This window comes from Petromyzon marinus, chromosome 36 (assembly GCF_048934315.1).
Source record: "Petromyzon marinus isolate PM22_M1 ecotype Great Lakes invasive population chromosome 36, UKy_Petmar_22M1.pri1.0, whole genome shotgun sequence".
Taxonomy (NCBI): Eukaryota; Metazoa; Chordata; class Hyperoartia; order Petromyzontiformes; family Petromyzontidae; genus Petromyzon; species Petromyzon marinus.
Window position 1 is genome coordinate 11,630,801 of NC_133702.1, and position 26,542 is coordinate 11,657,342.

The window sequence follows — 26,542 nt, forward strand, 5'->3', positions numbered from 1 at the left end:
TGTAACTGTCGTTCGACTCCACATCTCCGGATTTATCCGCGCGTGCGCTCTGGAGAAGGGGCGTTGGCCGAAACGTCGCCTGCTACATCTCGTTTCTCCTCTGCCGAGTTGTCAATGTTCGTTCTCCTCCCCTGGCTCCCAGCGGTTGGGGTGTGTGGGTGTGTGGGGGGGTGTGTGGAGGGGGTGTGTGGGGGGGGGTGTGTGTGGGGGTGTGTGGGGAGGGTGTGTGGGGGGGGTGTGTGGGTGTGTGGAGGGGGTGTGTGGGGGGGGGTGTGTGGGGGGGTGTGTGGGTGTGTGTGTGGGGGGGGTGTGTGGAGGGGGCGTGTGGGGGGGGTGTGTGGGGGGGTGTGTGGGTGTGTGGGGGGGGTGTGTGGGAGGGGGTGTGTGGGGGTGTGTGGGTGTGTGGGGGTGTGTGTGGGGGTGTGGGGGTGTGTGGGGGTGTGTGGGGGGGGTGTGTGGGTGTTTGGGGGGGTGTGTGGAGGGGGTGTGTGGAGGGGGTGTGTGGGGGGGGGTGTGGGGGGGGTGTGTGGGGGGGTGTGTGGGTGTGTGGGGGGGGTGTGTGTGGGGTGTGTGTGGGGTGTGTGTGTGTGGGGGTGTGTGGGGGGGTGTGTGGGGGGGGTGTGTGGGGCAGGTGTGTGTGGGGGGGTGTATGTGGGGGTGTGTGTGTGGGGGTGTGTGCGGGGGGTGTATTGGGTGGGGGGGGACACTCACATGCAGGACTTGTGGGTGCACGGCTGGAAGAGGGCGGAGATGGGGTGAGCGTAGCAGATGGGGCACAGGTCCTCCTCGTCCGTGGGCTGCGGCGACAACGGCACCGCCGGTCAGCGCCGAGCACGGCGAGCCTCACGAGTTCTCTCGGCCGTCTAGTCGATGATGATCGTGACGTCAGCGAATCGAAAATTATTGTGACGTCCGAGAATCGATAATGATCGTGACGTCAGCGAATCGAAAATTATTGTGACGTCAGAGAATCGATGATGATCGTGACGTCAGCGAATCGATAATCATCGTGAATCCTGCCATGTCGAACCATCATGGTAATCACCACCACCACAATTACCACCACACCACTGCCGTCACCACGATTCGTCACCGCCAGCAACCGACACCACCGGCCGCCGTACCATGCTCGGGAGAAACAGGAAGTTGCGGTTACCATGGCAGCGGCGGCAGCTTGCTTGGTCTCGTCGCTGAGCCGAGCGATCATCTTCGTCACCTTCTCCACCTCCTCGGCGCTAACGAAGTCCACGTCTGTAGGGGGGGCGAGGGGAGCGTTGAGCGGTTCGTTGTTGTGCGGTTGTTCGGTCCCGACGGGGTCTCACGGACTCCACGTATCCCACGGTCCCACCGACCCCACACAAACAACAACGCGGGTTCACGCGGTGCGGTGCCACGCGGTGTGGTGCCACGTGGTGCGCCGCGGTGCCACGTGGCGCGGTGTTCCATAGAGTCGCAGGATGCGGTGCTGTCCGGCGTTCCGGCAGAGCGCCGCGGTAGTGCGGTGCCGTAGTGCGGTGTCCCACAGAGCAGTAGTGTGGTAGTGTGGTGTGGTAGTGTGGTGTGGTAGCGCGGTGTCCCACAGAGCAGTGCGGTAGCGTGGTGCGGTAGTCGGTGCCGTAGTGCTGGGCCGCGGTGCCGCGCGATTGTGCGGTGCCGCGGTGGTCTGGTGCGGTGGTGCTGTGCGATGGTGCGATGGTGCGGTGGTGCTGTGCGATGGTGCGGTGGTGCGGTGGTGCGATGGTGCTGTGCGATGGTGCTGTGCGATGATGCTGTGCGATGGTGCTGTGCGATGGTGCTGTGCGATGGTGCGAAGGTGCGGTGGTGCTGTGCGGTGGTGCGGTGCGGTGGTGCGATGGTGCGGTGGTGCGGTGCGGTCACCCACAGCTGCGCAGGGAGAAGCGCTTGTCGGGCGTGGCTGCCCCCCGCGGCTGCTCCCGCTCGTGCGTCTCCCCCAGCAGGTACTGCACGCAGCGCAGCTGGAAGCAGGGGTCGGCCAGCAGGGCCCGCGACGCTCTCTCCGCACTGTGATGCGCAAACAAAGACAGAGATCCCCCCGCCGCGGGTAGCCTTGACGGACCGCTGTGGCAAGTGCCGTTCGCGAGGGGGCGGGTGGCCAGCACCGCGCCCGGCCTCCTTTGTCTCTCCGGTGGCGGTGTTTACACACCGGACCGGGTACTCATTTGAGGCCGAGTCGACCTAGGGGAGGCCCAGAACCGGTTCAGATAATCGTCACCGGTGTTGGCCGTGAGCGGGAATCGAAACCAGAGCGCCGGGTTCGTAGCGCAGAGCGCTAACCGCTACACTACCGCTCCTCACGTCAGCAAATCGATAAGAATCGTGACGTCGGCAAATCAACCAGCATCGTGACATCAGGAAATCAATAATAATCGTGATGTAAACTAATCGATAACAATCGTGACGTCAGCAAATCAATAAGCATCGTGACGTCAGGAAATCACTAAGAATGGTGACGTCAGCGCGGGCCTGCACACGTCCGACAGGCCGTTGGGGCGAGCGGCGTTTTGCGAGCGCCTATGAAGGCCGGCACGGCGCACGCCCGGGAGCGGCGGTGTGGCCGGCCCCACGCCCCGCCTTCGTGTTTCGACAGCGGGCCGGGGGCCGAGTTGACCCCTCTGGGAGGCCCACTACCGGTGGCGGCCGCGAGTGGGAGTTTTTGTAATTCGGGTTGCCGGGTTTGCAGCGCGAGCCGCCACCGCCTCATCTACAGCAGCGGTCCCCAAACTTGTTGGCACCAGGGACCGGTCTCGTGGAAGACAATTTTTCACGGACCGGGGGGGTGGGCTAATCATTGGGTCTTTCCCCCTATTCAAAGAAGCTCTCCAGCGACGTTTGATTATTACTCATTGTGGCTACTAGGGGTTAGAGCTTGTGGGCTTACTCATTGTGGCTACTAGGGGTTAGAGCCTGTGGGCTTACTCATTGTGACTACTAGGGGTTAGAGCCTGTGGGCTTACTCATTGTGGCTACTAGGGGTTAGAGCCTGTGGGCTTACTCATTGTGACTACTAGGGTTAGAGCTTGTGGACTTACTCATTGTGGCTACTAGGGGTCAGCTTGTGGGCTTACTCATTGTGGCTACTAGGGGTTAGAGCTTGTAGGCTTACTCATTGTGGCTACTAGGGGTTAGCTTGTGGGCTTACTCCTTGTGGCTACTAGGGGTTAGAGCTTGTGGGCTTACTCATTGTGGCTACTAGGGGTTAGAGCTTGTGGGCTTACTCATTGTGGCTACTAGGGGTTAGAGCTCGTGGGCTTACTCATTGTGGCTACTAGGGTTAGAGCTTGTGGACTTACTCATTGTGGCTACTAGGGGTCAGCTTGTGGGCTTACTCATTGTGGCTACTAGGGGTCAGCTTGTGGGCTTACTCATTGTGGCTACTAGGGGTTAGAGCTTGTGGGTTTACTCATTGTGGCTACTAGGGGTTAGAGTTTGTGGGCTTACTCATTGTGGCTACTAGGGGTTAGAGCTTGTGGGCTACTCATTGTGGCTACTAGGGGTTAGAGCTTGTGGGCTTACTCATTGTGGCTACTAGGGGTTAGCTTGTGGGCTTACTCCTTGTGGCTACTAGGGGTTAGAGCTTGTGGGCTTACTCATTGTGGCTACTAGGGGTCAGCTTGTGGGCTTACTCATTGTGGCTACTAGGGGTCAGCTTGTGGGCTTACTCATTGTGGCTACTAGGGGTTAGAGCTTGTGGGTTTACTCATTGTGGCTACTAGGGGTTAGAGTTTGTGGGCTTACTCATTGTGGCTACTAGGGGTTAGAGCTTGTGGGCTACTCATTGTGGCTACTAGGGGTTAGAGCTTGTGGGCTTACTCATTGTGGCTACTAGGGGTTAGCTTGTGGGCTTACTCCTTGTGGCTACTAGGGGTTAGAGCTTGTGGGCTTACTCATTGTGGCTACTAGGGGTTAGAGCTTGTGGGCTTACTCATTGTGGCTACTAGGGGTTAGAGCTCGTGGGCTTACTCATTGTGGCTACTAGGGTTAGAGCTTGTGGACTTACTCATTGTGGCTACTAAGGGTTAGCTTGTGGGCTTACTCATTGTGGCTACTAGGGGTTAGAGCTTGTGGGCTTACTCATTGTGGCTACTAGGGGTTAGAGCTTGTGGGCTTACTCATTGTGGCTACTAGGGCTTAGAGCTTGTGGGCTTACTCATTGTGGCTACTAGGGGTCAGCTTGTGGGCTTACTCATTGTGGCTACTAGGGGTCAGCTTGTGGGCTTACTCATTGTGGCTACTAGGGGTTAGAGCTTGTGGGTTTACTCATTGTGGCTACTAGGGGTTAGAGTTTGTGGGCTTACTCATTGTGGCTACTAGGGGTTAGAGCTTGTGGGTTTACTCATTGTGGCTACTAGGGGTTAGCTTGTGGGCTTACTTATTGTGGCTACTAGGGGTTAGAGCTTGTGGGCTTACTCCTTGTGGCTACTAGGGGTTAGAGCTTGTGGGTTTACTCATTGTGGCTACTAGGGGTTAGAGTTTGTGGGCTTACTCATTGTGGCTACTAGGGGTTAGAGCTTGTGGGTTTACTCATTGTGGCTACTAGGGGTTAGCTTGTGGGCTTACTTATTGTGGCTACTTGGGGTTAGAGCTTGTGGGCTTACTCCTTGTGGCTACTAGGGGTTAGAGCTTGTGGGCTTACTCCTTGTGACTACTAGGGGTTAGAGCTTGTGGGCTTACTCATTGTGCCTACTAGGGGTTAGAGCTTGTGGGCTTACTCATTGTGGCTACTAGGGGTTCGAGCTTGTGGGCTTACCAACACTGTGACTGAGTGCGCAGTGCGGGAAAGAGGCACGGACGAAAGTGGTAAATAATAAAATAATGGGGCGGGCCACGCGTGGACTCACCGCTCTCACCTCCTGCTGTGCGGACTGGTACCGGGTTGGGGACCGCTGGTCTAGATTATAATAACAAACCCCCGGTCGCCACGGGCGCGACCTCCCATCGTGCCTTGCACGTACGCCACGTGACCTCCTCCTTCCCCCCACGTCGCACGCACGGCGCTCTTAGCCTCGTCGCCTTCCACCGCACCACCGCTCCCCTACCGCACGCGCGCCGCGACGGCGCGTGCCAGCGCGTTTGCACCTGCCCGCCGGCGATAACCGAGGCAGCGTGCGTCGGCCAAACGCGCCGACGCTGGCACAGGCGACGGCAAGGACGCGGCGGGCAGCGGAACCCCGGCACGCGAGCGTCAGAGACGGCCTTTAGAATTAACGTGGGCCGGCGACGCTCTTCTTATTCAAGGGGGGCCCCTGGGTCACGGGGAAGAGTGGGGAGCCCAGATAATCATCGTCACCCTCAGGCCCGTTGACAATCCACGCCGTGTCGGTCACGGGCGGTTGTTATTTTTTTAAACCAAGACCTTCATTTATCTGGCCCGGTGTGGTTCAGCGGTAAGGCCCAGCGGCTAACAATTGTAAAGGTCACACCCAAGGGGTTAACTCTATAAAATGAGTACTGTACCACTTTGTCGAAATATTTTGCACCGTACGTAGCCGACCGCGCCAATTGGAGGTGCGGGGGCAGTGAACTGCGGATGTGCCATGGGTGGACTCGCCCCCGCCATAGGAACGTGGCATTTCCACGACTGGCTCAGAGGGCTGTAAAGAGGAGATGCGGCACGGCGGACAAATCGCTCGACTTTGGCTCTCGCATTCGTCGTTTGCGCAACGCCTCTGGCGAGCCTCGAAACGCCACTGTGCGGCAGGGCGAGTGGGCCAGCGCCGCCCTCCACGGCGCGCATGGTCACTCGAAGGCATCGCAGGGGGTAGCTCTGCAACGTCCCTTCTCTAGCCCGGAGAGGGGCGGGGGGCGGCAGGGGGGGGTCGAGCCGCTCGCAGAGAGGGCTCCGTGCCGATTCTACGTCCCGCGATGGTTCCCCTTCCTTACGAGAGCGTGATGCGAGCGCGCCTTTATTACCCTGCTCCGTGGGATTTTCCGGGCGCCGCCCTCCAATAAATTGGTTTTCTGAACAAACTAAACAATTTTTAGTTGACAATGCACGACGCTAGACCCACCCCCCCCATCCCACCCCAACAACAATTAATCTCTATTAAACGAAGCTGTGAGCTCTTTTTCAGAAGCGAGCTGGCTATCCCAAATGATAGCTCAACGAAGTGGGCTTTATCATCGCGTGGAAATTTATAGCGGCCAAATATTCTAAGCGTTTGACGTCGATTCTATATTGTGGAAATGTATAGCAGCCAAGTACTCTAAATGGACGACGATTCTAAACGAGAGACACCGCAAACTCAACATATACAGCAGGCGTCAGGGTCGGGATCGAACCCACGACTTCCTGCATACCGGGCGAGGCAGTTGACATCTCGACGTGGCGGCGCCCCAAACCGCTCGCGCGTTGCCGCAGAGCATTGTGGGTAAAGCGGGACGATCGGAGCGGATCCGCGATTTGTTTTGCTCCCCCAGCCCACAGGGGCCGCGCGCACCCCGACGTCACCCAGCGACGTCGAAAACCGGCAGAGGGAGTCGCCTCGCAGCCACGGGTTCCAACCTCGGCGGTGGCGGCGGTCCCGCCTCACGGCAACAGGGGCCTGGGTTCGATTCCCGACTCGGGCGCCTCTCTCTGTGCGTAGTGTGCTGCGTTCCCTCGCTTCCCCCCCTGTAGCTGCGTTCCTCCTCCCGTAGATGAACCCACGCACACGGGGCAACTGGCATCGGCCGAAACGTTGCACAAAAAAAACTACCTGCAATTAACTCAATTGGGAATCACACAGAGAGCAGCAGCAGCAGCAGTGCCAACATCGATCCCCCCCGACTGCGGAAACTGGGCAGGACCCTACTGAAAAAGCGTCTTGAGACTTTCCTGGGTAAACGAGTGAAATCATAATAATGGACGTATGTGCGCTGAACTTCTTTCGGGCCGCACGTAGCCGACCGTGCTGAATCGGAGGCGCGGGGGAAGGACAATGTGTGAAGTGATAGTAGTCACACGACCACCTTGTTCTTTTTGACAACCGCCATCATCTCCGAACGGCACCTCATCACGCCGATGTCTCCGCCTTAAAGAGCGAGCGGAGGTCATCGCAACTCACACGCACGCGCCACGATTGCCACTGATCGGCACCGGCGCTCGCGTGTGCACGTGTCCACGTGCGTGTGTGTCCACGTGCGTGTGCGTGTGTGTGTGTGCACGTGTGTGTGTGTGCACGTGTGTGTGTGTGCACGTGTGTGTGTGTGCACGTGTCCACGTGCGTGTGCGTGTGAGCGAGTCAACGCGCGCGCCCGCGCGCGTTAGCGTCGCTCCGAGACCGCGCAATTAGCCGCAGCCATGGGCTGTGAGGCCGAGCAGGAAAAACAAGTGCAGTGGGCTTTGCGGTTGCCTCCGTTGGCTTCAGTTCGGCGTCTGCAAAGTCACAAGCCACGGACGCAAACCCAGCGTGGGACGATGATGCGCGTGGTCGCGAGCGCGCGCGGTTGTGTGTGTGTGTGGCCTTCATAGGTGTTACTCGCGAACAGCTGCGGTGTAGCGGTTAGCGCTACGCTGCGCTACGAACCCAGCGACCCGAGTTCGGTTCCCGCTCACGGCCAACACCAGCGAAGATTATCTGAACTGGTCCTGGACCTTTCCCTAGGTCGACTCGGCCTCAAATGAATACCTGGCGTGTGAACACCGCCACTGGGGAGACAAAGGCGGCCGGGCGTGGTGCTGGCCACCCACCCCCTCGTGCTCCGTGCCGGCTTTTATAGGTGCTGCTCGCTAACAGCACTTGCCCCAACAGTCTGTTAAGGCTGTACGGCGGGTGTGGCAGTGCCCCCTATTCCTCACATGAGGGTCCTGCCACTGCGTTGGGAAGTAAAGCCAATCACGAGAGGAGAACCCAGACATAGACTCACACTCAAACACTCGACAAAGATCCCCCGTATAGCCTGAACAGACTGTTGGGGCAAGTGCTGTTAGCGAGCACCTATGACGATTAAGGGGTGGATGGCAAGCACCACCCCAGGCCGCCTTTGTCTCCTCAGTGGCGATGTTTAGACACTACACCTGGTACCAATTTGAGGCTGAGTCGACCGAGGGGAGGCCCAGGACCAGTTGGATAATCGTCACTGGTATTGGTGGCCGTGAAGAGGTACCGCTCCCCAATGATACTCACAAAGACAAAGATCCCCCAGGATAGCTTGAATAGACTGTTGGGACAAGGGCTGTTCGCGAGTAGCACCTACGAAGGTCGGAACGGCACACGAGGGGGTGGGTGGCCAACATTACGCCCGGCTGAGACACGCTCACTGACACGCACACCAGTCACACCAACAAGCCAATTAACACATTATAATGAAGAAAGATTCCCCCGCGAAGCTCTTGACGAGGAAGGCTGCCCACGAGAGTAATGATAAGTGGATTCGTGCGTGCGTGTGTGTAGAACTTATTTCGCACCGTACGAAGCCAACCGTGCTAATCGGAGGTCGAGAAAGGACAGTAAACTAAACACAGACTCACCCAGGGCACTCGCAGCTACAGCACCAGAATCATTGACAGCCCTTTGTCGCCACGGTGGCTAGGAGATGTTAACTACCTCGTCTGATATACAGGAGATCGTGGGTTCGATCCCGACCCTGACGCCTGCTGCTGCTGTATATTTGGAGTTTGCGTGTCTCTCTCTCCCCATGGCCGTGTGGATTTTATTATCCGGGTCCTCCGGTTTTTTTCTCGCCACATTTAAAATCAATGTCACGCGTTCAGAGTGTTTGCCCGCTGTACACTTCCACGTGATAAGCCACTTCGTTGAGCTATCATTTGCGACAGGCCGATCGCGTCTGAAAAAGAGGTATCTAGCTCAGTGGGCCTTACCTGGTACAATAAAAAAATTAGTTTTGTTTAATCCACTGCTGGATGAAGGCCTCTCAATGGCTGTGGGCCATGGAGGCAGTTTGACCATACTTCACCACGCCCGTCAGGAAACTCATTTGAGGCCGAGTCGACCTAGGGGGGAGGCCCAGGACCGGTTCAGATAATCGTCACTGGTGTTGGTGGCCGTGAGCGGGAATCGAACCCGGGTCACTGGGTTCGTAGCGCAGCGCGCTGACCACTACACGACCGCTCCCCACAAAACAATAAATACACGCACGGTCAAAGTGAATGCTGCTCAAATAAGCATTGCGGTGGCCCTTATCTCTTCTCTACAGCCCTGAGCCAGTGGTGGAAATTCCACATTATTACGGCGAGGGGCGACTCTATCCATTGCACAACAGCCGTTGAAAATAATTCCCTTAGCACTGGTTGTTGTTGTTGTGTTTAATTTGTTTACTTCGCCTCTGAGTAGCAGGGTTGGGCTATGCACGGTGCAAAAGAAGAAGCTCAATGTAACATACGTACACATATCGTTGACTTCCCCACAAAGCGGTACCTAATTTTACTGACCCCAGAGCTATGATGGGCTGAGTCAAACTCCCCAACCGGGATTTGAACTCGCAACCCCTGCGATTGTGAACCGCTCGCCCAACCGCAGAGTCCGAACGCTGGCTCCTTCCAACCTCACCAAGCCGACGGCACCAACAACAACAACAGCATCAGCACAGCTTGCGCCGCGCGTCCCCTGCGTGCCTGCGAGCGAGTGTGCGTGTGTGTGTGTTGTCAGGGCTCGTGTGCACAGCCGTGAAATTAAACGGGCACGCCAGAGCCAGCCGGTGGTGGTGGTGGTGGCGGTGGTGGCGGCAGTGGCGGTGTTTCTGCTGTTGATGGCGGTGGCTGTGGCGGTGGTGCTGGAAGGTGGTGGCAGTCATGCTGGTGGTGGCAATGCAAGTGGTGGTGGTGGTGGCGGCGGCACTGGTGTTGCTGGAAGGTGGTGGCAGTGATGCTGGTGGTGGCAATGCAAGTGGTGGTGGTGGTGGCGCTGGTGGTGCTGGAAGGTGGTGGCAGTGATGCTGGTGGTGGCAATGCAAGTGGTGGTGGTGGCGCTGGTGTTGCTGGAAGGTGGTGGCAGTGATGCTGGTGGTGGTTGCGGCGGCGGCGGTGCAGGCGGAAGGGGTGGCGGCACACGGAGGCCACCCTGCCCCTCCCGGTTGCCACCTCTGAGGTCCACAAAACCGGGAGGGATCATGGGTAGAAGAGGAAGCTTCCACGACAGGAGGGGGGGGGGGGGGGTGACTACACGCGAGCGCCTCGCCGGTCTGACCGCACCGGCACAAATGACAAAACCGTCCGTGTCGCGAGCACCTCCGCTAGCGCACTACCGCCGCACGATAAGACGGACGTCAGGGACGCCGCGGTGGCTAGGGGATGTTAACTCCCTCGCCTGGTATGCAGGAGGTCGTGGGTCCCAACCCGACTCTGACGCCTGCTGTATATTTGGAGTTTGCGTGTCTCTCTCCCCGCGGTCGCGTTAATTTTTACCCCGGGTCCTCCGGTTTTTCCCTCCACATTTAGAACCGACATCGCACGTTCAGAGTATGTGACCGCCACACATTCCCACGTGAAGATCAGCCACCTTGCCGAGTTATCATTTGTGATGACCAGGTCGCCTCTGAGATAAGAGCTACGCAGCTCAGTGGGTCTTACCTGTTCAAAATAAAAATAGTGTTTATTATAAAGTTTCGAATGAGATCTGGAACGGCAGTGCCGGCCGCTTCATCAACCCGCACCTCGACTGGACACGGCTGCCTCCTGGGCGCGACGAACATCCTGGGACAACCGGGGGACAGGTGGCGACCCCCCCTCTCTCCCCAGCACCCCGTGAGGGGGGTGCTGGGTGGGCTGGGAGGGCTACTTGCTGGGAGGAGATCGCTCCTCTCAAATTCTCATTTCGAGCTCCGCACCGCGCACAGCTGAGCCCCCTCGCCACCGCCGCCTTGGCTCCTCACGGAGCGACGAGCAGCAGCAGCGAGAGGGAGGGAGGGGGGGGGACGCGGGGGGACGCGGGGGGAGGGGGACGCGGGGGGACGCGGGGGGAGGGGGACGCGGGGGGAGGGGGACGCGGGGGGAGGGGGACGCGGGGGGAGGGGGACGCGGGGGGAGGGGGACGCGGGGGGAGGGGGACGCGTGAATGTACGCACGGCTGCATCAGAACAGTGTTGGCGGTACCAATGGCCACCGGAGGTATGAATGTAATTATCGGTACAAACGTCACAACACGGCTGTTGATGGCTACCCAATATAAGTTAGGATTTTCATTGACCTCCCTTGCGTTTAGAGAATTTGGCTGCTCTACATTTCCACGTGATAAGCCACTTCGTTGAGCTATCATTTGTGATAGCCAGGTTGCTTCAGAAGAAGCTTTACCTGGTAAAATAAAAAAAACAACAGTTTAAGTATACATATCTTTTTTTTTAACAGATGCAGTTATGCAATCTCCAATTATTCGGTTTACTTTTTACTTTTCAAATTTTAATTCACCAGGGTCAAGGGCGCTGAGCCAGCACTGATGAGATCCTGCGATCGCATCTCCCCGGGGGTCTCTCTCTCGTTGCTCGCGACTCGAAGCACAGTTGCCCCAACGAGCGCACGGTGGCAAACCGCGACCGTACACACTTGCCGATTTCATTCGGCGCTTCCAGGGACACCGCGGGCGAGAAATCTGGCATTCTGCGTTGACCCGGGGGGGGGTTTGGAGACGAGGGGGGGGTGTGGGCGGGGTAAGGGGGGCGGCCGCGGGGGAGCGAGTTGCTGGACGCGACGAGGGAGAGAGGCGGCTTCAGCAGAGGGCTTGTCGAGGAGAGAGCGGCCGCTTTGGACGCGGGTCCCGAGTGAAAACGGATGCCGTGGGGGGGGGGGGGGGGGGTGACGCGGCTCCGCATCGATCGCGCGCGACGGCGCTTGTGGCGAGAGTGCGGGCGGAGAGGGAGCCGGGCGGAGAGGGAGCCGGGCGGAGAGGGAGCCGGGCGATCCGAAACGCGGGAGGGCGGGCGGGCGGGCGGGCGGGCGTGGTAAAAGCTAAAAGCCGAGAATCCGCCGCATCGGGGCTAAGCGGATCACAGAGTACAAAACGGAGGCGGGAGAGGGGCGCCCAGAGAGACGGGGAAAGCGGGGGGCGGCGGGGGGCGGAGGATGGGGAAGAGCGGCGGGGGGCGGAGGATGGGGAAGAGCGGCGGGGGGCGGAGGATGGGGAAGAGCGGCGGGGGGGAGAGAGGCGAGAGAACAGGAGAGGGGAGAGCGACAGCCAGGGGGCGGGGAGAGCGGAGAAGGCGAGGTCCCTGCTCTCACGGCACCGGGCGACCCCGTGGGTGACGAGCAAAGGGGGTGCGGGCGTGTGCAGAGGCGTCAACTCTTGGGCTGGGACGAGGAAGCGGGAGGTCACGTACAAGAGGGCTGTGCCAGACGCTCGCGTGGCGCCCGTAACGAAACGTTTCGGAGTGCACGTCGTCAGCCTAGCGGACCCCCCCCCTCCCCCCCTCCAACCCCAATGGCAGCTGTCCCTGTGTGAATGTACGGCAGCTATGGAAGGCGAGCCGGGATAAAAAACGAGGTGGACGAGAAGAGGAGGAGGGTGGAGCGGTTTTGGAAAACTCGACGTCACCATGAAGAGCTGCGCCAGCCAAGTGCCCGGGGAAGCGTTGAGCGTTCAACCCGCGCACACTCACGGGCGATTCGGCAGCCACGGAGGCCGGCGAAGAAAATGTAAGGAAAGCTGGGGAGCAGCGCGCAGGGAGGAGCCGTGGAGGGAGAGGTGCGGGCTGGGAATCGCGAGGGGCGGAGGAGCGCGTGGGGTCGGAGAAACTCCCACGGTCAGAGACGTCATGCCGAAGAAACAGCGGAAGGGGGGGGGGCAAGACTCGTTGCTGCAGCGCTTTCAAGAGCGACGTGCTGATTGAAATAAAATAAATAACATTATTTTATTTCATTATATCACCCGGGTCCCTGGGGCGGCGTCCGAATTATTGATGGCCTATGCAGAACCAATTAAGCGACCCAATTAGGGGATCTCTCCTAGACTCGAGTAAAAAATTACACGAATCTGAATCGTGGGGGTGCGTGCAACGCAACGGAGAAACCCCCTCGCCAAGTCCGTCGCCGCGACCCCTCCCTCGAAGGCGGTGGACGGCACTCGACCGGGGCCCGGGGAGGGGGGGGTGAGGTGACGCGGTGGCCACCGGCTCGACGGGCGCACCACAACGAGGGACGACGCGTCCCCCCGCGTGCGGCCGAACGGCCACGGGGTCCCGCGTCTCCAGGCCCCGCGCCGCGGCGCACGGCCGCGGGAGGGAGGCCCTTTCTTCTCCACTCCACCGGCTCGGCCGGCTCGGCCGGCTCGGCGAGCCGCGGGTCGTCACCAAGCCGGGGCGCCTCTCCCGCCGTCAACTTCTCCCGTCGAACGAGAGCGGAAGATGCGATTTACTCTTTGTTGGCCACGCGGAGTCTCCAGACGATCGCGGACGGATGAGCCTTTGCGTGCGAGCGTGCGGGCGGGCGGGCGGGGGGGCAACCAACATCTCTCCCCCCCCCGAGCCGCACCGCGGAGAGCCGGCGGCACATTGTTGGGATTTCCACGGCGGCGGCAGCGATTATGCAAATGATCATCATTATCTTAACTCGGATAAAATTCACAATCGCTCCGAGCGCTCGCAAATAGCAAGCACGGCGGCGGCGGCGTCAACAGGAGGTGCGTGCGCCGGCGTGTCGGTCGCGGCTCCCGGCATCGCGTTTGGAAGTCGCCGGGGAGGCCGAGCCTCGTTTCGGACGTGGCGTCGCGTCCGGCAGCCTGGCGGCACCACGGCTGCCCGGCATGGCGCCAATGTCCCCCCACCCCCCTACCGGCGACAATCGTCGGCGACTTTTGTGCTCAGCGGCTCGGAGACTCCGGTACCGGCACCGCCGGGATCCTGGGATCCGGCACGCATTTGCGTTCGTGGGCACAGCCGACGGTTACGAGGAGATGGAGCGATGAAACCAGCTCGTTCGCACGTGTCGGGAGGATCATCACATTTGAGGGTCTCCCAAGTGGTGGCGTGGAAACTTAGGGAGGCTTTCATTGAGCAGTGGATTAACCGTGGCCGATGATGATGATGATGCTGATTCAATGCCCTAAAACATTTGCGTTTCTAGGATACCACAAGAGCTCCAAACAGAGACGGCAGACTTGACTTGGACGGTTGCCATGGTTACAGACGTGGCGATGCCTTGTCTGCACGCAGCGTGAGTTGTCAATCAAAGCGGTGGCCACGCCTCCAAGAGGGGGGGAGGGAGGGGGCGTTGGGTTCTTGAGTGCGGAAGAGACTCGTTAAGACAGGCACTGGCGGTCGATGTATCAAGTCCCATTAGCGAGAGTAGGGCACAGTGTTATGGTGGCCAGAAACATCATCATCGTCACTGGTACTGACACGGCCAGTAACGACACAAACCAAAAATCATCACCATCGCCGTCACAAACAAAGTCACTTCCATTGTACTTGTCATCGACATGACCAACGTCGCGACCGACATGGCCGCCATCATCCTCATTATCGACCAGACCCACAATCATCGTCACCATCACCCCCAAGCCCAGCATCATCATCATCATCATCTTGACCATCACTTCAGACGCTACCATCATCACCATCTGCATCAACATTAGCATCATCGTGACCATTACTACAGAGGTGGCCAGCATCACCATCTGCATCAACATTAGCATCATCTTGACCATCACTTCAGACGCTACCATCATCACCATCTGCATCAACATTAGCATCATCGTGACCATTACTACAGAGGTGGCCAGCATCACCATCTGCATCAACATTAGCATCATCGTGACCATTACTACAGAGGTGACCAACATCACCATCTGCATCAACATTAGCATCATCGTGACCATTACTACAGAGGTGACCAACATCACCATCTGCATCAACATTAGCATCATCGTGACCATTACTACAGAGGTGGCCAACATCACCATCTGCATCAACATTAGCATCATCGTGACCATTACTACAGAGGTGACCAACATCACCATCTGCATCAACATTAGCATCATCGTGACCATTACTACAGAGGTGACCAACATCACCATCTGCATCAACATTAGCATCATCGTGACCATTACTACAGAGGTGACCATCATCACCATCTGCATCAACATTAGCATCATCGTGACCATTACTACAGAGGTGACCAACATCACCATCTGCATCAACATTAGCATCATCGTGACCATTACTACAGAGGTGACCAACATCACCATCTGCATCAACATTAGCATCATCGTGACCATTACTACAGAGGTGACCAACATCACCATCTGCATCAACATTAGCATCATCGTGACCATTACTACAGAGGTGACCAACATCACCATCTGCATCAACATTAGCATCATCGTGACCATTACTACAGAGGTGACCAACATCACCATCTGCATCAACATTAGCATCATCGTGACCATTACTACAGAGGTGACCAACATCACCATCTGTATCACCTCCCCAGTTCCTCTGGCCACCACCCCGACTAACCGCCCCACCTCCTCCCATCTTGATTTCCCAGAAGCCCCGGCTGTCACCCCGTCCCCCGCTGCCCCAGGTGAATACCTCCGCATCCTCACCCTGCCCCCCATCCTGCTCCACCTCCTCGAGCACATCTGCTGCATCCACAGCGCCAGGGCTCTGCACAGTGCAGGCTCCTCTCTCTCCCACGGCCGTGGGGAGAGACAGCGGGGACAAAGCGGCTGTCACCCCTCTGTCACGTCGGACTCGCTCCGAGCGGCATCTCGCTCGCCGGGTCGAGCGGTGAGCTGGGTGAGCGGTGAGCTGGGTGAGCGGTACGCGGGGTGAGCGGTACGCGGGGTGAGCGGGGTGAGTGGTGAGCTGGGTGAGCGTTGAGCTGGGCGAGCGGTGAGCTGGGTGAGTGGTGAGTTGGGTGAATGGTGAGCTGGGTGAGCGGTGCGCGGGGTGAGTGGCGAGCTGGGTGAGTGGGTGGGGGTGTTTGTGGGGGGAGGGGGCCCACGCAGGCCGAGCAAAACCACCGGCGAGAGGCAGAGAGAGTGGGACAGGGACAACAAATAAATAAATAATCCCTTCCCGCGAAAAGCCCCCCCCCGGCGCCGCCCTCCCGCCCCCCGGCGCTCCGCGGCCCGCGACGCAGCAACAGCGCCGCTCGCTCTCCGAGGGTCCACCTCGTCGCGGGTCCACCTCGTCGCGGGTCCACCTCGTCGCGGGTCCACCTCGTCGCGGGCGACGCCGTTAGCCACGCGGGCTCCGTGGGTTTCACACGGGGCAAAACGAGGGGCCCCGAACGCTCCCGACAAATGTAACGTCTCTCTCGACTTCGCTGCGCACGGGGGGAGCCGCTCCCACGGGCCGCCAGGTGCTGCGCCGACGTCGACGGTGCTCAGCTCGTTAATTACTTTAATTGGGAGCCAGCTCGTCGTGTTGCGTGGCAACGGAGGGAGTGCACGGGAGGGAGGGAGGGAGGGAGCGCCGGGCCGCGAGAAGCGGAGCCGAGCGCAGGTGAGCCAACGCTCGCGACTTCCTCGTCTGTCTGCACCCCGTACACCCCACTACCCGCACACCGCAACTACCACCACAACAACACACACCCACCACCACAACACACACCCACCACCCGCGCAGGTACAACTACGCTCCCAGCGTCACCAACATTTGCTCCGACACGCTGGCGAAGGCGCCGACAGCTGCTGCCGCTCCCCAGGGCATCCTCACCGAGCCGCAAAGGTTACAGCGTAGCCGGGGAAACCGGCGCCGACATTCACGAGCGGGCGACGAGTCGGCGCCGGCGCCGCTCGGAACATGATCCTCCCGGCGCCGCTCCTGCTGCTGCCCCTGCTGCTGCTGCTGCTGCTGCTCGTCCGCGACGGGGGGTCCTCGGGCGGGCCGCGGCGTCCGTGGCGCTGCCCGCGCCGCTGCGTGTGCGCCGGCGACATCCTCGACTGCGGCGGCCGCGGCCTGTCGGACGACGAGGCGCCGGCCCGCGTGCCCGACCGCTTCTCCACGCTCGACCTGAGCGGCAACGCGCTGACGCTCTTCCCGCCGTTCCTGTCGGCCGCGGGCGACGGCGCGGCGCTGGCGAGGGCGGCGCGCGTGGCGCTGGCGCGGAACCGCGTCTCGGCGCTGGCCCCGGGGCTGCTGGGCCGGGCGGTGCCGCGCGCCGAGCGGCTCGACCTCTCGCTCAACGCGCTGCGCGAGATTCCCCGCGACGCGTTCGCAGGGCTGGCGCGCCTGCGCTCGCTGGAGCTGCAGGGCAACGAGATCGCCCGGCTGTCCCGCGGCGCCTTCGGGGGCCTCCCCGCCCTGCGCCGCCTCTACCTGGGCGCCAACCGCCTGCGCTCGCTGCCCGTGCTGCCCCTGCTGCGCGCGGCGCCCTCGCTGGCGCTGCTCGACCTCGGCTCCAACCGCGCCCGCGCCTTCCCGTCGGCGCCGCCGTTCGCGCGGCTCCGCGCCGCCGCCGTCTTCCTGCACGGGAACCCCTTCGCGTGCGGGTGCCGGCTCGCGCGGGCGCTGGCGGCGCTGCGCGGCGCCGCCTATCGGCCGGTGCTCGAGCGCTGGCAGGACTTCCGCTGCCGCGACGAGTCGGTCGACGACGACGACGCCGACGAGGCCGCCGGTAGGACGAGGGACGTGGCGGAGTTTCTGCCCGACGAGGGCGCCGCCGGGCCCGGCTGGGCATCGCCGTGCGCCGGGCGGCACGGGCACACGCTCGCCCGGCCGCCGCTCCGCTACGCGGCGCGTGCCGGCGCCAATGTCTCCCTGGGCTGCCCGGCGACGGCGGCGCTCCCGGCGGGTGGCCAAGAACCGGCGAGCGTTGAGTGGGTGACGCCGGACAACGAGACCGTGGGCGGCTCTTCGCTCGTCCCGGGGAGCGTCGGCGGCAGGGAGACGGCGACCACCAGGAGGCGTGCGGCGGCGACGGCGCACGGCTACGGCGCCGGCCGGTTGCTGATCATTGGCGCCGTGACCTCCGACTCGGGGGTTTACTCGTGCCGGCGCCGCCCAGGTGGAGCCACGGCTCGCGTGCGGCTCACGGTGGCTCCGCGCCGCAACGACGAGAACTACTACGACGACTACGACGACCACGACGACCACGACGACCACGACGACCACGACGAGCCGGCAGAGCCGGCAGAGCCGGCAGAGCCAGAGGTCGCCGAAGCTTCCGCCTCGTTCTCCACGCTCATCACCATGCTCGCCGTGTGCGCCGCCAGCCTCCTGCTGGTGCTGGCGTACGTCTTCCTCACGCCCTGCCCGTGCCGCCGCCGCCGCTGCTACTGCCCGTGCCGCCGCGGGCGCTACGGCGGGGCCTTCGACTTCATCCCAGAGGCCGTCGCTCCGTTCCCGCCGGAGCCGAGCGCGGAGCTCCGCGCCGGAGCGCCGGCGGTGCGGCACGTGGCCTTCCTGGATCCGCCGCCGTCACCCTGCGCCGCTGGTCGCTAGGAAACTGCCCCCGTCCGCGTCCCCCACGATCTGCGTCTCCCGCGGTTAAAACCGGCTTCCAAAACGGGCGTTCCGTTCGGTCCCAGACTTAATTTTGTTTCTCAAGTCCAGCTCTGAAAGTTGAAGCAAGCGATAAAGTTCACTCTCGGTGCGCTGAGCAGTTGGGGGGAAAAGCGCTGATCACCTTACTGCGTGTGGACCAGAGGTCACTCGAAGGTGGCTCTGCGATAGCCACTTCCTGCGTCCCGTGTCCATCGTGTACACGTCTATGGGACACTATGTGAGTCTATCGTCCTGAATGTGACTCTATGGGTCTCTTTGCGAGTCTATGGTTCTGTTTGTGACTCCATGGGTCTCTGTGCGAGTCTCTCGTTCTGTATGTGACTCTATGGATCTCTGTGCGAGTCTCTCGTTCTGTATGTGAATCTATGGATCTCTGTGCGAGTCTCTCGTTCTGTATGTGACTCTATAGATCTCTGTGCGAGTCTCTCGTTCTGTATGTGAATCTCTGGATCTCTGTGCGAGTCTCTCGTTCTGTATGTGAATCTATGGATCTCTGTGCGAGTCTCTCGTTCTGTATGTGACTCTATAGATCTCTGTGCGAGTCTCTCATTCTGTATGTGACTCTATGGATCTCTGTGCGAGTCTCTCGTTCTGTATGTGACTATGGATCTCTGTGCGAGTCTCTCGTTCTGTATGTGAATCTCTGGATCTCTGTGCGAGTCTCTCGTTCTGTATGTGAATCTCTGGATCTCTGTGCGAGTCTCTCGTTCTGTATGTGACTCTATGGATCTCTGTGCGAGTCTCTCGTTCTGTATGTGAATCTATGGATCTCTGTGCGAGTCTCTCGTTCTGTATGTGACTCTATGGATCTCTGTGCGAGTCTCTCGTTCTGTATGTGACTATGGATCTCTGTGCGAGTCTCTCGTTCTGTATGTGACTCTATGGATCTCTGTGCAAGTCTCTCGTTCTGTATGTGACTCTATGGGTCTATGTGCGAGTCTCTCATTCTGTATGTGACTCTATGGATCTATGTGCGAGTCTCTCGTTCTGTATGTGACTCTATGGATCTCTGTGCCAGTCTCTCGTTCTGTATGTGACTCTATGGATCTCTGTGCAAGTCTCTCGTTCTGTATGTGACTCTATGGGTCTATGTGCGAGTCTATGGTGGGGTCAGGGTACTGCTCAGCGAGAGTTCCAGGACAAAAGTGAGAAACAAGGAAACCATCTCCCGGGCTGTTGGAGGCATTGCGAGAGCGGTGCGTGTAACAACGTGGCTCAACCCCGTCTCTCTCTCTCTCCGCCTCTCAAGCCCCCCAAGCTCCATGTCGCTCCTCAAGCGACGCTTGACAAACGCACGGGGTGATGGAACATGCGCGCAGTCCTCCCGGCGAGGCGGCAGAGAGGCCGGGCCACCGGGGGCGGGGTAGAAGAGGGAGTCGCACGCGTCTCCCGTGTACCCATGTCCCCCGTGGCCACCGCTCGCCAGCCACGGACAATAGCGTCTCTCTCCCTCCCTCCACGGGGCCTCCCGACTCCGTGGCCAACAAGCGTCGGTTCACACCGAACAGAGCGCGCAACAAGAGAGCGACGGCGCCCCCGGACGGCGCGTGCGGACGAGGGGGCACGGGGTTGGGTGAGGGGGGGGTGCGCGTGCGGGTCACCGCTACGACGCGGGAGAGCGACGTTTCTGGGGAGGTCGTTTCCCCCGCGCTCGCTCCTCCGAGCGAGAGCTTCGCCCGCGGCTGCCGGCGGCCGCCACTCCCGGCGGCCGCGACGACGCGAACCGCGGGACGGGCGTCCGCGGCTCACCGCGCGCGCAGGGCCGTCTCGGCATCCGTCGGGTTTAGAGGCGGAAGGGGGCAGCGCTTGAACGTCGGACACGGAGGAAACAACGGGGCCGCTCGGAGGCCACGGCTGTCGCGGGGCGACTCGCGAGGGTTTGGGTCGTCCAGGCGACCCATCGCGCGGCGGCGCTCAACACCGCATTGGCACCTCGCCTCGGACAAATTCCGCCTCCGGGAACAAACAAACTATCGATTTGAGCGACTACCACCAGGCGACGGACGAGTGCCGAGCGAGCTGGCGCAAGCGCCGCCCCCTACTGTGTGGTCCTTCCCCCGCGCCTGCGATTGGCCACGAACGGTGCGAAAGAAGTCCAACGTACGCACACACACACACGTACGTACGGACCACAGGTCGCTGGAGGGAACCTCCCGACGAGTATCTCTGTGACATCTGCCCGCATGCGCCGCACTGTGAAGCTTTACCAACGAATTCTTCGTTTTTCGTCTCGACACAAATCATGCGATCGGGGGGGGGTAGCACCTGAATATTTAATTATTTAGTCCACACGACCATCAACGATCGCAGCCAATTCCTGGGACCCTGCACCCCCCACCGCACCACTCCCATCGTGTTCGCTCCCCCACCCCTCGCGGGTGCTTTGTTCTCCTCTCTGCGATTCCGAACGCGCCTCTGCGTCCCCCTCTCGCGAGCTAATTAGACGCCCAGCGGACCTCACCGTGCGACCCCACTCATCGTGCTCTTTGATGGCCGGTGCGAGCCACCAAGTCCAACCGCACCCTCCCCGGTAATTGGCTACCACCCGCCGGTCTTTTCGGCAACACGATCTGGCGAGTGCCGGTCCGGGGCAGCGCGCGGTAACGCCACTAGCCCGGGTCCTTCGTGTACACGTCTATGGGACACCATGTGAGTCTATGGTTCTGTACGTGACTCTATGGGTCTCTGTGCGAGTCTATGGTTCTGTATGTGACTATATGGGTCTCTGTGCGAGTCTATGGTTCTGTATGTGACTATATGGGTCTCTGTGCGAGTCTATGGTTCTGTAGGTGACTATATGGGTCTCTGTGCGAGTTTATGGTTCTGTAGGTGACTCTATGGGTCTCTGTGTGATTCTATGGTTCTGTATGTGACTATATGGATCTCTGTGCGAGTCTATGGTTCTGTAGGTGACTATGCGTCTCTGTGCGATTCTATGGTTCTGTTTGTGAGTCTACGATTCTCCATGCAAGTCTATTGATTAAACCACAGTGCACGCAGTAACTCCATTGTCCCGTGTCCATCGTGTAGACGTCTATGGGACACCATGTGAGTCTATGGTTCTCTCTGTGAGTCTATGGGTCTCTCTGTGAGTCTATGGGTCTCTCTGTGAGTCTATGGGCCTCTCTGCTGGTCTATGGGCCTCTATGTAAGCCTGAAATTGTCCATGCCAGGCCGTTGTTATTTTTTTTATTAAACCTCGCAACACTGCCGGTCCACTCCGTGTGAAATGAGACTCCAGCCGATTGTTGTTTTTCTCGACAAAAGAGGTTGACCAAAGTTGCCATGGCGACCCCGAACGCATGCACGCGCCGTCACGGTAACCGCGCGGTTGCGGGCGGTGGCGACGGGGGGGGGGGGTGCATTAGCGGTCCCGGCCGCGCGGGTTCATCGGTGCCGCGCGGGTTCATCGGTGCCGCGCGGGTTCATCGGTGCCGCGCGGGTTCATCGGTGCCGCTCTGGTTCATCGGTGCCGCTCTGGTTCATCGGTGCCGCGCGGGTTCATCGGTGCCGCGCGGGTTCATCGGTGCCGCTCTCCACGCGGCGTTCTGCACGACGTCCGAAGTTTTGCTCCAGAAGCTCCCGGGAGCTCCTCCACAGCGCGCACATCCAAACGCTCTCACCATCAACCCCATCACCTACGCTTGTGTACTCTGCACTCTGGAGTCGCCTTGTTTGCGTAGCCTTATTCCATTTTGTTTTTGCATTCAATCATTCTTAAATCTTTCAAAAGCCACTTGTGAAAGTGTGCCGCCGGTAGGCCAAGCTACTCGACGTGGCCCAGGCCGCACGCGTCTCGTCGGCCGCGTGCCGTGTCCTGGCGAAGGCGGGGGGAGGGGTGGGGGGGGGGGAGAGGTTGGGGGGGGGCGGCCCGCGACGCGCGGAGGCAAGGACGCGGCAACTCGACAGCTCCGTCGCGGATAAACCGTTCCATTCCCGTGGTTCGTGACACCGAAGCAATAAAGCGACACGTGGTTTTGACCGCCTTGGTGAAGTATGGCGAGCAACCCCCTCGGCCCGATACAGTGTGCTGCAAGGTTTTACACCCAGCAGTGGACGGACAAAGAATTTTATACACACGCACACAGTGCATCATCCACCCAGAAACACACACACACTGCTCAAAGCACAACACACCTTAACACATAATGAAACAGAGATCCTCCATATTATCTACAGAAACGAAAGAGGTGTGCTAGCGAGCGCCTATGGTGGTTGCCGGGATATGCAAGGGGGCGACGGTGTGGTCAGCACAACGCCTGGCTGCTGTGGTTTTCAAATTGCTCGTGCTAACACGCCGCATCAGAATGGGTTCAGATGCCACGTGCAACTGATGTCACAGAGCCTTAGCCGGGAATCAAACTCAGGTTTCACCGGGTTGGCAGTGTTGTGTGGCAACTGCTGCGCCAACGCAACACATAGATGCAAAGATACGCAACGCACAAGCACTCAAGAATTACGCGCACACAGGTGTACACAAAAAGACAAAGATCCCCCGTACAGCCTTTAACAGACTGGTGGGGCAAGTGCTTTTAGCGAGCACCTATGAAGGCCGGCACGGCGCACGAGAGGGTGGGTGGCCAGCACCACGCCTTTGTCTCCCCATACCAGGTACTCATTTTGTATGCATGAACTTCTTTCGCACCGTACGTAGCCAACCGTGCTAATCGGCGGCGAGGCTGGGTCGACCTAGGGGAGGCCCAGGACGGATTCACCGGTGTTGGCCATGAGCGGGAATCAAACTCGGGTCCCCGGGTTCGGAGCGCAACTTGGTCACCGCCCCACCGACAAACACAAACAAAGATCCCCCAAGTGTAGCCTTAACAGACTGTTGGGGCAAGTGCTGTTACCGAGTAGCACCTACGAAGGCCGTACTCACAGACGCACAGAGCAACGTCACGACGGTCTAGAGCGGCGGTCCCCAACCTTGTTGTCACGGACCGGGGGGGGAGGGGGGGGTCATCATTGGGTCTTTCCCCCCTTTTCAAAGAAGCTCTCCAGCGATGTTTGTTTGTTACTCATTGTGGCTACTAGGGGTTAGAGCTTGTGGGCTTACTCATTGTGGCTACTAGGGGTTAGTGCTTGTGGGCTTACTCATTGTGGCTACTAGGGGTTAGAGCTTGTGGGCTTACTCATTGAGGCTACTAGGGGTTAGAGCTTGTGGGCTTACTCATTGAGGCTACTAGGGGTTAGAGCTTGTGGGCTTACTCATTGAGGCTACTAGGGGTTAGAGCTTGTGGGCTTACTCATTGTGGCTACTAGGGGTTAGCTTGTGGGCTTACTCATTGTGGCTACTAGAGGTTAGAGCTTGTGGGCTTACTCATTGTGGCTACTAGGGGTTAGTGCTTGTGGGCTTACTCATTGTGGCTACTAGGGGTTAGAGCTTGTGGGCTTACTCATTGAGGCTACTAGGGGTTAGAGCTTGTGGGCTTACTCATTGTGGCTACTAAGGGTTAGCTTGTGGGCTTACTCATTGTGGCTACTAGAGGTTAGAGCTTGTGGGCTTACTTATTGTGGCTACTAGGGGTTAGAGCTTGTGGGCTTACTCATTGTGGCTACTAGGGGTTAGCTTGTGGGCTTACTCATTGTGGCTACTAGGGGTTAGCTTGTGGGCTTACTCATTGTGGCTACTAGGGGGTTAGAGCTTGTGGGCTTACTCATTGTGGCTACTAGGGGTTAGAGCTTGTGGGCTTACTCATTGAGGCTACTAGGGGTTAGAGCTTGTGGGCTTACTCATTGAGGCTACTAGGGGTTAGAGCTTGTGGGCTTACTCATTGAGGCTACTAGGGGTTAGAGCTTGTGGGCTTACTCATTGAGGCTACTAGGGGTTAGAGCTTGTGGGCTTACTCATTGAGGCTACTAGGGGTTAGAGCTTGTGGGCTTACTCATTGTGGCTACTAGGGGTTAGCTTGTGGGCTTACTCATTGTGGCTACTAGAGGTTAGAGCTTGTGGGCTTACTTATTGTGGCTACTAGGGGTTAGAGCTTGTGGGCTTACTCATTGTGGCTACTAGGGGTTAGCTTGTGGGCTTACTCATTGTGGCTACTAGGGGTTAGCTTGTGGGCTTACTCATTGTGGCTACTAGGGGGTTAGAGCTTGTGGGCTTACTCATTGTGGCTACTAGGGGTTAGAGCTTGTGGGCTTACTCATTGAGGCTACTAGGGGTTAGAGCTTGTGGGCTTACTCATTGAGGCTACTAGGGGTTAGAGCTTGTGGGCTTACTCATTGTGGCTACTAGGGGTTAGCTTGTGGGCTTACTCATTGTGGCTACTAGAGGTTAGAGCTTGTGGGCTTACTTATTGTGGCTACTAGGGGTTAGAGCTTGTGGGCTTACTCATTGTGGCTACTAGGGGTTAGCTTGTGGGCTTACTCATTGTGGCTACTAGAGGTTAGAGCTTGTGGGCTTACTTATTGTGGCTACTAGGGGTTAGAGCTTGTGGGCTTACTCATTGTGGCTACTAGGGGTTAGAGCTTGTGGGCTTACTCATTGTGGCTACTAGGGATTAGAGCTTGTGGGCTTACTCATTGTGGATACTAGGGATTAGAGCTTGTGGGCTTACTCATTGTGGATACTAGGGGTTAGAGCTTGTGGGCTTACTCATTGTGGCTACTAGGGGTTAGAGCTTGTGGGCTTACTCATTGAGGCTACTAGGGGTTAGAGCTTGTGGGCTTACTCATTGTGGCTACTAGGGGTTAGAGCTTGTGGGCTTACTCATTGTGGCTACTAGGGGTTAGCTTGTGGGCTTACTCATTGTGGCTACTAGAGGTTAGAGCTTGTGGGCTTACTTATTGTGGCTACTAGGGGTTAGAGCTTGTGGGCTTACTCATTGTGGCTACTAGGGGTTAGAGCTTGTGGGCTTACTCATTGTGGCTACTAGGGATTAGAGCTTGTGGGCTTACTCATTGTGGATACTAGGGGTTAGAGCTTGTGGGCTTACTCATTGTGGCTACTAGGGGTTAGAGCTTGTGGGCTTACTCATTGAGGCTACTAGGGGTTAGAGCTTGTGGGCTTACTCATTGTGGCTACTAGGGGTTAGAGCTTGTGGGCTTACTCATTGTGGCTACTAGGAGTTAGAGCTTGTGGGCTTACTCATTGTGGCTACTAGGGGTTAGAGCTTGTGGGCTACTCATTGTGGCTACTAGGGGTTAGAGTTTGTGGGCTTACTCCTTGTGGCTACTAGGGGTTAGAGCTTGTGGGCTTACTCATTGAGGCTACTAGGGGTTAGCTTGTGGGCTTACTCATTGTGGCTACTAGGGGTTAGAGCTTGTGGGCTTACTCATTGTGGCTACTAGGGGTTAGCTTGTGGGCTTACTCATTGTGGCTACTAGGGGTTAGAGCTTGTGGGCTTACTCATTGTGGCTACTAGGGGTGAGAGCTTGTGGGCTTACTCATTGTGGCTACTAGGGGTTAGAGCTTGTGGGCTTACTCATTGTGGCTACTAGGGGTTAGAGCTCGTGGGCTTACTCATTGTGGCTACTAGGGGTTAGAGCTTGTGGGCTTACTCATTGTGGCTACTAGGGGTTAGAGCTTGTGGGCTTACTCATTGTGGCTACTAGGAGTTAGAGCTTGTGGGCTTACTCATTGTGGCTACTAGGGGTTAGAGCTTGTGGGCTACTCATTGTGGCTACTAGGGGTTAGAGCTTGTGGGCTTACTCCTTGTGGCTACTAGGGGTTAGAGCTTGTGGGCTTACTCATTGTGGCTACTAGGGGTTAGCTTGTGGGCTTACTCTTTGTGGCTACTAGGGGTTAGCTTGTGGGCTTACTCATTGTGGCTACTAGGGGTTAGCTTGTGGGCTTACTCATTGTGGCTACTAGGGGTTAGAGCTTGTGGGCTTACTCATTGTGGCTACTAGGGGTGAGAGCTTGTGGGCTTACTCTTTGTGGCTACTAGGGTTAGAGCTTGTGGGCTTACTCATTGTGGCTACTAGGGGTTAGAGCTCGTGGGCTTACTCATTGTGGCTACTAGGGGTTAGAGCTTGTGGGCTTACTCATTGTGGCCACTAGGGGTTAGAGCTTGTGGGCTTACTCATTGTGGCTACTAGGGGTTAGAGCTTGTGGGCTTACTCATTGTGGCTACTAGGGGTTAGAGCTTGTGGGCTTACTCATTGTGGCTACTAGGGTTAGAGCTTGTGGGCTTACTCA

The 26,542-nt window shown here is 58.7% G+C and overlaps 1 protein-coding gene across 1 annotated transcript in view; it reads right to left on the bottom strand.

Annotated features, from left to right (window-relative positions):
• Positions 1-26,542, bottom strand: part of RNF123 (ring finger protein 123) — an 81,154-nt gene that overhangs the window by 4,256 nt on the left and 50,356 nt on the right. Inside the window, exons 36-38 of the mRNA XM_032966381.2 lie at positions 1,883-2,022; positions 1,157-1,251; positions 712-797 (exon numbers count right to left, since the gene is read on the bottom strand). Coding sequence (XP_032822272.2) covers positions 712-797; positions 1,157-1,251; positions 1,883-2,022 — 321 coding nt within the window. The remainder of the gene's footprint in view (positions 1-711; positions 798-1,156; positions 1,252-1,882; positions 2,023-26,542) is intronic.